The following is a 15,960-nucleotide window of genomic DNA, read 5'->3' as shown; positions in this document are numbered from 1 at the left end:
ACCCCAGCATGCTAAACATGAGCATCTGAAACCTTGACATTACCCATATTTCAAAGTTTTAATTAAGCCTCAGTACAGAACATGGGTGTTTTTACAAGGACTGTTTAATAGCTCAGAATTAGAATGTTTTTATGCCAGTTTCAAAAGCCGTAAACTGTTCAAGCTGGCTAACAAATAGCGGTCTGCACAATGCCCATTTGTACAACCTACGTCTTCCTGATGAGGAGTTATGAAAATATAATAAAGAAATAAAGTTAAAATTAAGAAAAATAAGACTGAAGATAAAATATTGTTTTATTTATATTTCATGTGCTTCCCATGTTTGTATTGCATGGAAGAAGAAATCCTGTTGTGTATTTACTACTCCTGTGTGAATTAAAGATGAGTATCTGGATCTATAATTTGCAAAAAAATGAGGATAAATTCCTGCTTCAAAACTAAAGAAATGAAAAGCAGCAACAATAAGTTTCACAGCTTCCTGTGAATAACCAGCCAAAATAATATATTTCTGAACAGTAATGTAACAATGTGTAGGTAATAAATAATGCAAGAAAAGGGCCTGAAGGAAACCAAGTGTTCATTTGCATCCCCAAAACACCTTAGTGACAAGTCTCTTTAAATAGTTTCTTTTGAAAGAATTAAAAAAAAAGCAACTACAGAATTCCAGAAAAGGTGACCTACTGTATGTGCTAAAAATCTGTTACAAGTATAGTGTTTGATTAACTGTGAATAAGTTTCAGCCCTGTAAAATCACAAAAGCAAGAGAAAAATAAAGATTTTGCTTTTTGCACTTCATTTTTTGCTATGACAAAAGGAGGAAAGAACAAGATGGAAAAAAAATTTCTTCTCTGAATTGTACTATCCTCCCAGATGACATTTTGCCCCTCTTATGGGCCCTATTTTTCCCTTTTGAAAATACCTGAGTCCCTAGTGGGCTAGAGGGGGATAACTAGCAGCATCCTGTGGTGTGTCTGCAACTCCAAGTCATTGCACCTTGAAGGAACGTTGTTATAAAATTGTAACACACACTGTTTAATTGAACTGAACTGCCATATTTTATTGCCGGATGCCCATTATTCATAAACAAAAGTTATTGTGTAAACAAAACAAGCGAACAAAAAAAGACATCCTGTGAGTCAGAACCAGGGCTCTCTTAAAAGGAGGACAAATGGAAAGCCTTCTCTTTTCCTTTCCCAGCTGCAAATTCTAATATGCAGACTTCCCTGACACTTACTAAAACTGTACCTCTTTGAACTCTGCTCCCACAGGAGAAGGGTCCAGCTTTTTTAATCCTGAGAATCTAGTCACACTATAAATATTTTTTATTTTTAAGCAAATATATTTATTATTTACTCCCAGACATAAAAAACCCATTAAGATGAAGTTAAGATTGAGAGTCTATATCAGTAACGTAAGAGTAAAAAGCATTATGGGGTGTAATGTAATTATCTCAAAACCCAGCATATATACCCAGGACATTCAGAGTTCAGGTTACACTTAAAAGAAACTTAAAGACGTTAAGGTAAGGAATGCACAGTTAAGACACCCAAACAACTTTAACTCTGTCCTCTACTGATGTCATGAATCAAGTTTGTGGAACATACTTAGTATTTTTCATACAAAACAAAGAGGTTGAATCCCTGTTTTAAGAGCAAAATTGAACTCAACCTTAAGTATGAAGTCACAGCCAGCATCTCCATAATACTGTAGTAGCAGGCTGTCATATTGTAGGTCAAGGCCACACAGTGCTAGCCCTATACAAACAAATAAGAAAAGACAAGTCTCTTTTTGTAAGGCTCTCCATTAAAGTAAACTTCTCTCCTGCCCCCGCCAACTCTGCCACAGATTTCTCCTTTTCATTTCTTACTCACTTAAATTTGGGGGAAGTGAAGGGCCTGCAATTGTGTGCTTTGCAGGGACCATGAAGGCCTGGTGTACAAGCCATATTATGAATTTTCCATACTGTCCCGAAGTACTGTGTTTTCTGAAGTTATCTTTTGAAAAACTTTAATCTTCCTGCTCATTAGCATTTTATTGGAATATCAAAACAATATCTTAATATAGTTACAAAATGCTAAATTTTATATAAACTATTTTCTTTTATTGGTGCAACCACTTGTTTTAGACAGTCATTTATAAAAATATACAGAGTTTGTTAGAGGTTCCAAAACCCTTCTGGTGCACTGCCAGCCTTAGTTACTTTTAAGTCTATGCAGCACAACCATTAGTTAAACTGATGTTTCTCTGGACATTCCTCAACAGAATGATTTCCACAGTATGAAAAGCAACAGGGCTTTTCAAAAGGAAAGCTTTAAAAACTGAACAACTGAAAAATGAATGACTACATGGGTGCAAAAGTATGGTACACTCGCTTCAATTTCCAATGTAAATAAGAACTCTGATTAACATCTTGAAGCAACATTGGAAACACAATGAAAAACTGGATCTTTCCAAATGAAGAATGCTCTTTTTAAGTTTTATTTGTGACTATTTATAAAGTGAACAGTCCTATTGCAAACGGTATCATAACCAATTGATTTAACCTATCGTCTTCTATGTCTTCTGTAACATTTTAATTGTGGTGTCAAGCAAGAAAAGGCTGTTTTTCTAAAATTATCAATTTAGAAAGAAATTGAATGTGGCAAACAGGTCACAAAAACTTCTGAATTATTGATGTTATCTTTACTTTTAACACAGAGGGTTCTCAGAATTATTTCCAAATGTATAACCAATCTGAGACATTTGTACAGAAAATGGAGACAGTTAAAGGATACTACTTTAAGATTAAAAAACAAAATCAGATGAAGAAATGTGAATCAACTTAGCATTTCAAAAAAATGATGGCTTTGTAGAGAACACAAAACTGGAAATACCATTCCTTCAACAAAAAGAAAAGGAGTACTTGTGGCATCTTAGAGACTAACCAATTTATTTGAGCATAAGCTTTTGTGAGCTACAGCTCACTTCATCGGATGCATCGATGAAGTGAGCTGTAGCTCACGAAAGCTTATGCTCAAATAAATTGGTTACTCTCTAAGGTGCCACAAGTACTCCTTTTCTTTTTGCGAATACAGACTAACACGGCTGTTATTCTGAAACCATTCCTTCAACAGGAATTCACAGTAAGTTAGCCAGCAGCTCAAGAGGGTTTGGAGAAGATCCATATGCTAAAGGCACAAAAGGTCTTTAAACAATCTGTATTTTTAACACCACAAACTGAAAGTGAACACTGCCAAATTAAAACTATGTATCTGAGAAGCAAGGGTGCACTGAAAACCATGATCCATATTCCAAAGATGAAGGAAAGAACTACACTAAAGGATCCTCCAAAAGTCAAAAATTCTCATGTGTGTTACAGGAAAGGAGAATTACACAAAAAGCTATTTTAATAGTTCTCTTAGACTAGACTAATCCCAGATGCACTTACAAGAACACAGGAAATTCTGAGATATTCCCTGTAGTCTTGAGATCCTAGAACAGTGATGCTTAAGTTTTGCAGTACCGAGATCCATCCTGGCACATCAATTCACAAAGTATTTTAATCATGAATAAATGAACATTTTGTTTTTAAGGTGGATTTAAGAGTAGCTAGCACTCCAGCACATAGTAAGAAAGCAGACAAACAATTTAACAGTTTTCTCTCCATGCATCTTTAAACTTTTAAGTCTCATCTATCTTCCACCAACTTGAAAACATCCTGCCACGCCTGTAATAAAAAATTAATCTTCAGAAATAAATCAACTTTCAGCTGCGGAATGTCCACTGATGAACAATCTAACTGTATTCTCACTGAGCCACATAAATCCCTCAAGGTCTCCTCCCCTAGTTGGCAAACCTGTCTCTAAATTTGGGTATCAACAAGATATAGTGTTAAATATTTACCACGGTTTGGAATCACTGTCTACATAGTCTATAAGCATCTTGTTTTTAGCACCTACTTGGAAAAAAAGTCATCACTTGAAGTTTATCACTGCAAGGTGTCATTGATTCTCAAACACAGTAAATGATTTTTTGCAATATTGTGACCAAGATGAGAGCTGATCAAGTACTGCAGATTTATTTATACCGCTTCATAATACCATGATGTAACTTTTGACCATATCATCCTTAAAATAAAATTCTTGTTTGTCTAGTTGTACTTAAACTATTTCCCACTAAGCCAACTCAAAACTCATGAACTGTAGATGTCAAAGTAACTTTGGGCAATATGTTTACTTCACACTATTCTCCTGAGCGTGAGGTTACTTAGCAAAACCATCGATAGAAGCAAGTGATATTTCACAAATTGAATTTTCTGTTGATTTCCTTATTCCACTTAATTCTTTTGGCAGAAGCAACGGGAATTAGATTTTCTCACAATTATTATGAGCTGAGAACACCACCACTTAAATCAGCAGTAAGGTGGAAAGATACAGCAGCAAAAACATGCAAACAGTCTGATCACTGAAATGTAGATATATGAATTGAGATACAGTAAAATCACAAGTGGCACATAATTAATAGATTTTATCCTGAGATAGTGTAACGCCGACAGACCCCAGTTGTTGGTGGGCGGGGTCGAACCTGTGGCCTCTGGAGCTAAGCATGAGCTAAAAGCCGCATGAGCTAAAAGCCACATGGCGATTATTAGTTAAGGCTGTAGAGCAGTGGTTCTCAAACTTTTGTACGGATGACCCCTTTCACATAGCAAGCCTCTGAGTGAGGCTCCCCTAATAAATTAAAAACACTTTTTAATATATTTAACACCATTATAAATGCTGGAAGCAAAGCGGGATTTTGGGGTGGAGGCTGACAGCTCGTGACTCCACATGTAATAACCTTGCAACCTCCTGAGGGGTCCTGACCTCCAGTTTGAGAACCCCAGCTGTAGAGCAAACTCATTAATCTCTGTCTAAGCGGTCTTGGTGCCACTAGATGGAATAGAGCACCACACCCAGGAGGTGTGTGGGTTTCAATAGCAGATGCACACCTAGTAAAACAGAATTGTTCCAGTCAGACCTTAATAAATATCCATGAACTAAAATAAGGGGAGGGAAATAGTAGTCCCCAATTTACAATTAAAGATGGATTTAAGTGGTGTTTGGCTCTACTAAACTCTTGAACTAATCAAATGAAGAAAACAGCACCATAATGAGCCTTAATCAAATCTTATCTGGTACAAACAGTCTCTTGACAGCTATAGATATTCTAATTATGAGGCAAAATGTAAATGAAAATAGGATTAATTGCCATGGAGTCGCTGTTCTCCTACCAGAGCAAAGGTGTCTCAGCACAGATGGGTATTCTCTCTTCCAGGTCAATAGAAATTTCTTTAGCCTTACAACCAATTATATTATTTGGTGATACCTAACAAAAGGCAATCTAAGTGAGAGGCTCTATATCAGTAGTGGGCAACCTGCAGCCCCCAGACAGTTTGTTTACATTTGCACGGCTGCCCGCAGCTTCCAGTGGCCGCGGTTTGCTGTTCCCAGCCAATGGGAGCTGCAGGAAGTGGCACGGGTCGCAGGGACATGCTGGCCACTGCTTCCTGCAGCTCCCATTGGCTGGGAATGGTGAACCGCTGCCACTGGGAGCTGTGGGTGGCCGTGCAAATGTAAACAAACTGTCTGGCGGCCCGCCAGTGGATTACCTTGACGGGCCGCATGCGGCCCATGGGCAGCAGGTTGCTCACCACTGCTCTATATTCTGACTGAGACAGAGAGGAGAGTGAGAGAAAGGAGAAATAAATCAAGCAATCTAGCAGAAGAGTCCAGGAGACAGGATTTTATTAAAAAAGAATAGGGAATCCAAGTGAACAGCTTCAGATTTTACCACCTCTTACTTGTTTCTGCAGTACAGATCAGTAGATGTAGTAATGTCAAATGGAGAGGAAAAATTAAGGTAAAGGGATGCAGTCTAGGGAGAAAAGGAAAGCTATTTTAAGGACAACCAGATCCCCTTCAGATTACCTTCATAGCCTGAACTAAAAGCTATAAAAAGCCTAGAAAGTTTCCTCCATGTTGTCAAAGACGAGCACTTAATATACAGTTGTTTCTGGCATATTTTCCTCCCTTTGTTGAATAAGTGCAAAGAGGCAATATAAACATCTTATTTTCCTAAGTGACAGTATAGGGCAACAGAATTTCAAAGGCACTTAAAAACAAACAAACAAAAAAAATACTTCTTTTCAGCCATGTATCTCCATTCTCTTCTATTCAAACTAAAACACTTTTGCCTTATATGTGGTTTTCTTTGTCACAATCAAATGGGAAAGCTTTTACCATCACTTAAGTAAAGAGTGGTTTAGACTTTTCTTGCCTGTGAGAGAATTCCTTCAATAGATTTTTACACAGTTCCCCAGAATCTACGCCTTAAGATTCAAGGCTTGTTTACACAGCAAGCCAGGGCGTGAATCTACAATGCACAAGCTTGCAGAGCAGTAACGTCCCACATAAATACAGGAGGTCAGAGTAAATGATTTAATGGTCCCTTCCGGCCTTAAACACTATGAAAATATGAAACATGGACCCTGCTACAGCACAGCGGAAGACTCATAGCAAGGCTTAGCATACTATACTTTCAAGTAGAAGTATGCACAGCTGCACACTGGGACTTCTGCTGTGGTGTAGCAGCGTTCACACAGAACATTCCTGGGCAGCAATCACACTCTGACATGCAGTGCAGTAACTTACCATGTAGCCAAGCCCTAAGTATCAACCATTGTGGATAGAACATCTTGTTCGGTGCGGATGCTCACATCAGGCATGTTCTGATTTTCAAATTGTTATTAGAACTTTGTTCATCTTTAAGCGGAACATAGTAACAAACAAAGGAAGTGTTTTACAGCAACTAAAAAGAGCTGCTGTATATTCGCTAACTAAATGAGAACAATTTGGGGGTGAGTTCTGATTTCCCTGACTTAATCCAGGAGTCTGCCCCAGGGAAAAGGGATGAGTAAATAAATTGAACAAGTTTCTAAAAATATCCTGCACCAGTGCGGAAAAACTCCATTAAAGTATTTTTTTTTAAACCAGTGATAAACCCCAATCTAAATTTTTCAGTCCAGTCTCCACATCTTACTGTGGGAGAAAGTTGCAATTCTCCACATTCTTGTCACTCTAGTTTGGAGACAGTGAAGGGTGTTTTTAATCTATTCCTGTAAGGAAAGGATCCCAAATTTTTATGAAGGTAGCTAATTTGGTCTCTCCTGCAATTTATACACTTTTTAGCTTGACTACTCTCTCTGAGATTGTTGTACTAAATTAGGAGGGATGGGACTTTCCCCACTTCTAAGCACTGACCAGTCTGACTACAAACAATAGAGCATCAACCAACCTCGTTCTTGTCTAATTAGCAAGCAAAGTCCATTGACTGATAACCTGAATCTAAAATATGACTTATCCTGTTATAATTCCTATGCTGATATTAGACGTTTTCAGGAGGTGGCAGAGTAAATATTAGTCCTGCTTACAAATACCCCAGCATTCCCTACAGTTTTGCAAAAGAAAGGATATAATTTGGCAAGGTGATAATATCCTGAATCTCAGTGCATAAGAGTGATCTGGTTTGGGCTGCCCACATAAGGCCCAATGGTGCAATATGCTGAGCATCCTCAAGATCCAATTACTTCAATAAGAGTTAAATGTGAATAGGTTTAAATAAAAAAAAAGAACAGTTTTTAATAGATTTTTTTCATTGAGTGAATCCGATAAGTCAGCTTTTGCAATGCGTTACAGGTTGATGGAAGGGTCACACTGGCCTGTTATGGACTGCAAAATGGGTTTGAGTCATACAACAAAAACATATTGTTTAAAAACTAGTTTGATCCTTAAAAACCAGTGAGATCTGTAGTGTATCGTGTGAACATGAAACAAAATGCAGCTGTCACATTTTGGTCATTTGAGGCTGAGGGTGAGTAGGAGGGGGCTGCTGGAGATCTGGGGTGGGGAATGCTCTTGAGCCGTCTTGTGGTCCCCAGAGGTAGGGAGATATAGGGAGGGAGGAGCCATTTCCCAGGTTACCCCCCAAAAAAATTAAAGCAGCCCCTCCATAATATTCATGCTTCTCCCCTCCCCACACTAATTCATGTCACCCTCCTGTACACTCAATGCAGGGTCCCCTTTCTCCCTTTCTATTAAGGCAAGGCTCTCCCAAAACAAATGCCTGTAGGATTCCTCTCTATCTTGGGGTGGGGGTGGCAGCTGCTGTTGCAGGGGCCAGCCTGATCCCAAGCTGCTTTTGCTCTTGTTATAGGCCTATCTGTTCCTCTCTCCCCTGCCTGCAAAGGATCATGAAAGAGAAGGAGGAAAAGCTACCCAGAAGCTAAGAGAAAATTTTGGATAGGGTAAGGGGGAGGAAGGGGAGGACCTGACAATTCACAAAGGGGGAAAAGGAGAGGAGGGACCAGAAAGAGCTCAGCTGCCTGGGCCCAGCTCTGCTCCGTCCTCCCTTCTCCTTCTTCCTGTGAATTATGCATGGGCCCTGCAGAATGGCTCCCTTCTCTGTCCTTCCCTATCTAAAATCTACAGTTGGCTCCTACCAGCTCTTTAGGCCCCCTCTTTGTTCCTAGGAGAGGAGGGACAGAGAAAAGCATGGGGCACAAAGCTGTAACAGGAGGGATCTCCTTCTCCTGCCACCTACAAGCCAGCAGCAACTTGTTCTCTGGAGGTACGCTGCTTGAGAAATTGGTATGGGAGGACTGGGACTGGACTGAACTGAACGGAATGTCACATAATCCCATACATCTGAGAGCCCTAATGATGTTGGTCTTACTTTTTGCTTTACTGGGGCAATTACAGAAACTGATTCAACTTCTTTGGTTTACAGTTTGCCTCTATCAGTTTCACTTGCTGGTTCTCCTGAATTAGCAGAGCGTTGCAAATGTTTGGGTTTCAAATGCTGCAAGAGATGTTTCCACTGAAAACTTAAAGTTCATGGAAATTTTTCTATGGCAGCTTGTCTTTTCAAAGATGCTGTTTAAAAAAACCCAACAAATTATGAGCCTAAAACTACCTGACAGTGCCCCTTTAAAGATTTCTGACATGGACAGGTGATTGCTGAGGACTGCAGATGACAAAAGGGAAGGGCCAAGAGGAAAATTCACTTGAAAAGTTTAAAGGCTCAATTCTTTGGGCTCAGGTAAACCTTTTCATTAAACTCTAAGTAAATTCTGTGGCCACACGTAAGATTCGCAAACATATGAAGCAGTTTACATACCCACCATTCAAGAAATCTATGAGAGCACTTTAAATTTCTTTGGTGTATACAGTAAAAAGCATTCATCAAAAGAGAAGCAAGAAAGAGTTAGGGAAGCTCATCTAACCACTGAAGGATACTTAGACTCAAGGACCTGGCACTTTCACCATCTTCTTTTGTACAATAGAATGTGATCTCACACTGGGAAGGACAGAGAAATGTCTCAGCTACAAAATACCAGACTCTGCTAAGGAAGCAGAGGAGACCGTGCAAATACTTTAGTTTTCAGTAAAAAGAATGAGGAGCACCTGTGGCACCTTAGAGACTAACAAATTTATTTGAGCATAAGCTTTCGTGGACTAAAGCCCACTTCATGAGATGCATGCAGTGGAAAATACAGTAGAAAGATATATATATATACACAGAGAACATGAAAAAATGGGGGTTGCCAGTGTTAGCTTTGTAGCAGATACAGTGTATCACATCTTATATAAAATAATATTGTACACACACTACTCATTCTTCTATTTTCTAGTGTTTAGTGTGTCATGTGTACATTACTCTCCACTTGTTCCTCATGAGGTGAAGTAAAACTGGAACTTGCAACTTTCTTTTTCTTCTTCATTCTTGTTACGGGTCACCTTCATAGCTAGGTATGTAGTTCCCCCCTGCTGTGCTTCTGCTCCTGCACAATCAAGCTTTCTCTGCCAACAGTTCCAATTCTGGGACAAGACCATTCTCCTCTATGGTATACTACAAGGTTCATTTCTCACCCCACAGCTTTTTTTCTATATATCTTCTGCCTCTTGGCCCTTTTATCTCTACCTTCAATTGTATGTAATCCCTCCTGTGCCTTGGCTTAGTCAATTTGTGATTTCAGTCTAAAATTGTTTTAGTATTTAAGTATTTCAGAAGAACTGCCCTTCTCTTGAGAGACAAGGTGGGGGAGGTAATATCTTTTATTGGACCACCTTCTGTGAGAGAGACAAGCTTTATTACACAGATATACATAGATATTATAACAATCTATACCCCACTAACACCCTCTCCCCTGCCCAGATGCTTCCCTCCCTCTGACTGGAGGGGTGTTAATGGACCATATAACCTTGAAAGGTCCTTTGAAATATGTGTTAACTATTCATGCTAAACAATGTGTTCCATCTTGTATTTAGCTGTGACACTCCCAGACCTGAAGAAGAGCTCTGTGTAAGTTTGGAAGCTTATCAGACCATAAAAAGGGAACTCCTATTACTCAAGTTTCTCCTACCTCACATCCCAAATAGTCACATTCCTAATCACAGCAGGTACCTTGACTGCCTGGCAGTATAAGAAGCCATTTAAATGAAATAATTGTGTTTGCTCTACAGCTTTAATTATGCAGCCTACTCAGATGAAAGTCTAACAGATCAGTTTCTGTTGTTGCCAGTGGGTTTTTTTGAATCAGTGACCATACAAGTTCACTTTTAGCAACATAATATTGCCTAGCTAAAAATGAAGGCACTATATTTCCTTTCTTCACAATCTCTTCATTAATCTGGAACGGGTCTCTAACCCCCTATAACCTTTTCAACAGTATCTTTGGGGAGCACAAAATGCAGAGAGATACCAGAAAGATTACTTAAGCTGTTTTCCTTCCATCCATCTATCTAAATACTCCTGCATAGTCAGTGCAAGTGGATATATGGTTAGCTGCTACAAAGAGCCCCAAACCTAAAGGCAGATTTATGACTAACATTTTCTGATATTAGTTCCTTCAGGTCTGATGAAACAGTTTAAATTTCAGGTTGTTTTACCATCTATGTAACTTGAGAGAAGACAGAGGCTGACATTCCTGCCTTCTTGATCAGGGCACAGTGGAAAAAAAATATAGTAAATTTAATCATCCATATCGTCAGGAGGATTTTATTTTATTTTTTTATTGCTCATCTAATCTCTTGAGCCTTGCACTAAATTGATGTCATGATTTTAGTGGAATGAAATCAAAGAGAAATGCCATGTTTTAATTTAAAGTTCCCTGCTCCTTTGATGCTAGAAGTCTGGATTTTCACACACAAATTAAGCTGCTATAATATACGTGCCACTGCCTAAGGAAGCAAAAACCATGCCAGAATAATTTCTCTCTCACCTCAGCTTTGCGGATACTCTCTCTGGCTTCATCTATTTTCTGTTCCAGTTCTGCTCGGCTTTGTTCAGACACCACAGGTCCATGGCATTCTAACTCCTCAAGTGCCTATCAAAAATAATAGAAAGATACATTTGGTACATTCATATGCACTGTCTATAAGATAATATTTGTGACAATTCACGGTACTAATCATATTCAGATGCCAGGGTGATGAGTAGTGCTACATTGCAGGATAAAAACTCTGCAGACTGATGCAACCCCATTTAAAAAGCTCAATCTTTTATGGGTAAAATTATATCTTAGGAAAACTGTATTCTGAAAATGCCCCAAAATCCTAGTAAAGCATCATGATGTTACAATTATGATCTAACATTCAAGTGACAGTTCACACTCTTGTTCTCATTATGATCTTTACACCTGAAGACCATCCCATCAAAACCCACATACTTTACAGTGCTTGTTGAAGGAGTGAGTTAAGAGATAAGTGGTAAGACAAAGTAGGATGGGTGATTTATTTTGTGTTAGTATGGCTTGACTGGTTGGGGCAACTTGCATTCCAGATTTGTATGTCTGCAAGAGCACAAAGTGCTTTTGGGTGAGAGGATTAAAAAAGAGCTGAAGAAAATAAAACAATAATAATAATAATCCTCAAAGTAAATTAACAAAATAACTCCCTGATTCTGGGAAGCACTTAAATATTTGCTTAACTTTAAGCATGTGCTTAAACCCCTCTGACTTCAGCGTATGCTTAAGTGCTAATGTGAATAGAAGTGCTAGTGTGAACTGAAGCCCCAGTGAGAAAAATAATCACAAAAATTGTCAAGTTAATGCTGCTGGTAGTCCCACTAAGACATGATACAAGGTGTCCGTCCCTCCTGTGCACGTCAACATTAAATTCAAGTTATTAGAATCCATGTAATAGATCTTAATTTAGCATCTCTTCAGCTTGTTTGCATTTTTCTCATGTCACCTGATGCATTTATTTATTTTCAACCTACCCGTTGATTATGGATGATGTTTTTGTGCTCACGTGCCACACGGGTGGCCCATTTCCGGGCTTCCTTGTTTAGGCTGTGCTCCTCCGTTGTCCCGGTTTCAGATTCCAGTTGTCGACTCTGGAACACAAATCAGAAAGTGAGCAGTGTGCTAAGGATTTTGGGGCTGTCTCCATGTATAATACTGTTACTTAGCAACCTGACAACTTTATTTAATTCATAATGCTCAGTTTCTTGTAAATTCCTTGCTTGGTACCTTGTTTGTATGAAATAAGACAACAAACGAAGAGGGAAAAGCACTGTTTTTCATAAGCTTTGTCATGATACTGTGTTGTGGAAAACGGACTATAAAAGCAAATTGAAGTTCAAAAGAATTTACAATTTACTATTTTGAAGAGAAGTCATCTTTACCACGGAGACAATGCCAGACGGAGATTTTTTTTTTTTTTTAAATGAAAGATATTCTTGAAGTAGAACACTGAAGTATTATTCATCACGGCACAATATCATGGAGCTGAATAAGAATAAATGCCCCCAAAGTAAACTGCTATTCTTAGTTTCCCAGATACATATGCATTTTAGGCAGTATTTAAAAACAGGCACTTCATATGATGTGATGGATCATTCAGGCTTTGTTCAAAAAATGGCATTTAAAAAAATTATATATTTTTTTTAAAAAAAGCAAATTGGAAAATCAAATTACAATTTCATATGGATTTTAAAGAGTTAACAAAATATTGTACACACATTTACCTGGGACCAAAAAGTTATCCTTCCACCAGTACTACACATGCCAAGTTTCAGACGAAGGATTCTACACCAGAGATATTTGTTGATGATACTGTGCTACCATTATGTCAACTCATACCTGCTCCAGTAAATGAGAAAGTAAATCTCTCCCCCCCACCCCAAAGAGTGTCAGATAAAGTGAAATCAGAAGTCAAGAATCTGAAAGTTTCCCAGTTTTGTACTGAATCGATCCTGTTCAATCTGGATATAGGAGAAAAGTTGTTCCATATTTACCTATCATCTCTGTCTCCCATTTAAAATTTTTTTTTGCATAACTGGCATAGCAAATAATTCAATGAATTTAGGTATAAATCAATACATTTAGGACAAAAAGGACTAAGTTTTACCACCTACTCAGTCCCTATCCTTTCCAGAAAGTATATCTTGCGATATTCCTTAACTATTTATCCAGTTCTGGATAAATTTGCTCTTGCTATACTGAATAGTGGTAACCCTATAGAGATCATTCCTTTCTGATTCAATCTCAATCCTCCCCCTCCCTCCAAAAAATAGGAATTAGAGATGGAAGAAACATGCTTAGGTCATCTTGTTCACCTCCACTGTCAGTGCAGAACTGTCCCTCACAGTACTCTCTCTAGTGCTTTCTTGGATGACTATGCCTCAGTCCAGTGGATCTCACTACCAGAAAATTTTTCTTGATCAGTCTAATATTTTTGTTTAATTTCAATCCATAACGCATTCTATGTCTAGTACCATAGGAAAACATTCTTTCTTCACCATTTAGTTTTGTACACCCTTAGACACAAACTAGAAGAAGATAGCTGTTGCCTCAAAGGCCATGTGAAAATAGTAGGAGTAGTGTGTTTTATCAAGAGATTTCAATAAAAAAAAGAAAGCTGTGTGGTACACAAGAAGGGAGGAGTTTCAGACTTAAGGGGCGGCTTCGAACTAGATACAAAAACAAGTGTGAAGAAGAAACGAGAAGCAAACAAGCAAGGCTTTGTGGAGGGCAGACTGGGAGAAGAGGGGGATTAGGAGAAAATCAGAGCAGAATGACAAGGAATGAGTTGATCAGTTCTTTTAGGGAATATATGAAAAGTCTGAAATTGATGCAAGTTTGACATGAGTGTGTGTGGATTTAATAGGATGAGTGTCATGATTTGTGTGGCAGGAAAGGAAGAAGATTTTAGTGGCAACACTGAGGTGAAAAAGGAGAAAGATTTTTCACCTTTAGATTATAAGGCCTTCAAGGGAGAGACCCTCTAAGTGATTTGCACAGACATTCATACAATGTCATGTACACTGTGATACAATACAATTATTACTAGTAATTTTAAGAAAGGTAAATGTAATGCGTCACTCCGGGATGGGTCACTTGTGGTGAGGATTGAACCTTGGACCTCTGGATCTAAAAGCATGAGCCATCCACAATCAGTAGTTCTCTTAACACAAAGCCAGAGGCAAAATCAAACCTTTATATAGTTCAGCCACTAGAAGGGGACAGAGAGCCACACTGTTACAGAGCAGTAAGAGCAACAGGATTTGAAGAACCAAGCTTTGGAGGACATGAAAGATGAGGAGGGAGATAATTTACATAAGACTGAACTTGAAAGCCTGTGTGGTAGAAGGATAGAGCTTGTCTACAACAAGAAAAGAGAGAGGAAAAGTAAGGTGGATTTTTTTCCAGGTTCATTATCATGCAGTTGCCTTCTGCATGTATTTTTAATTTCTGTAAGTACCTCTGAATGATTTCTCTCAGTGTTTACAACACACCCCAATTTATTATCCATCTCAAAATATGCCCCTAGATGATGTCCTTATCACCTATTGCAAACAGATTATTGCATTGATCCTGTGCATCTACTCCAGGTGCTTACAAAGCATAATAAAAGTGGCACACCACTTCATTTTTCCCATGCTTTCTTAATTAAATCTTTCTTGTTATAACTTTCCTTCCATAGCTCAGAGTTCACAGCCAGTAAGGTATCATCAAGAACCATGTCTGACTTTGCCTTCCTTGTTACCCATAGAAATCATCTCTGTAACAAATTACCAACGTTCCCACCGATTGGCTCCCTATAGTCCTGGTTCCCTTGCATATCTAGTTTAGATAAAATATATCTTCTCCATTTCAATTGCTTGATAACATTTTGCATTATCTTAAGTGTGTTTTTATTTTTTTATTACAGTATTTGAATAGAAAATATAAAAGCAAATTTAGATGCTGGCCCTCTGAGTATGGACTGTTAGTGGATTGTGATGGTTATACCAGTTGGTTATTTATTACACAGTATTGTTTCCAAAGAGCCCTCATCCTGACTTGAAGAACTGAAGAATACCAACATAAAAATAGTTAATTAAAAACAGAGCTTTATTTTAAAAAGTCATGCAGGTCACATTTCTCAAAAAGCATCTTAACTGGATCAGTACCTTCCATCCTGAAATTAGAGGGAATATTTATATAAAATTAAATTTTTCACTGATAAATGATAACTAGATATTGTACAAGTTAATTTATACTCAGCATTTATATAATTCTTTATTATTAAATATTTATACCACAGCATCACCCAGACACCTCAATCAAGTGCTGTGCTGCACGAACAAATACAAAGACACATTGCTTCCTTAGAAGAGCTCGCTAAGAAGAAAGTTTACAATCTCATTTACACTGTCAAAAACATTTACAAACATTAACTTTCAAATCCTGTTTACCACATAAGTCTTCAACTTAGATTCCAGTCCTGCAAATACTTAGGCATGTGCTCTATTGCAGTGGTTCTCAATAAGGTGTACAGGTACCCCTGGGGGTACACACAGGTCTTCCCAGGGGTACATCAACTCATCTAGATATTTGCCTAGTTTTACAACAGGCTACATAAATAGTACTAGCAATGTTAGTACAAACTAAACTTT

General features: G+C 38.3%; 1 protein-coding gene across 6 annotated transcripts in view; it reads right to left on the bottom strand.

The window, feature by feature from the left end:
• FCHSD2 (FCH and double SH3 domains 2) overlaps positions 1-15,960 on the bottom strand; it is a 231,538-nt gene that overhangs the window by 21,933 nt on the left and 193,645 nt on the right. For all 6 annotated transcript variants that reach the window (XM_037881542.2, XM_037881430.2, XM_037881482.2 and 3 more), the window contains 2 exons: positions 12,298-12,414; positions 11,300-11,404 (listed from right to left, as the gene is read on the bottom strand). In XM_037881542.2, the coding sequence (XP_037737470.1) occupies positions 11,300-11,404; positions 12,298-12,414 (222 nt within the window). The remainder of the gene's footprint in view (positions 1-11,299; positions 11,405-12,297; positions 12,415-15,960) is intronic.

The sequence above is a fragment of the Chelonia mydas genome, chromosome 1, assembly GCF_015237465.2.
Source record: "Chelonia mydas isolate rCheMyd1 chromosome 1, rCheMyd1.pri.v2, whole genome shotgun sequence".
Classification (NCBI taxonomy): Eukaryota; Metazoa; Chordata; order Testudines; family Cheloniidae; genus Chelonia; species Chelonia mydas.
Note: the sequence above shows the minus strand (reverse complement) of the source record. Positions and strands in the feature narration are given on the sequence as shown.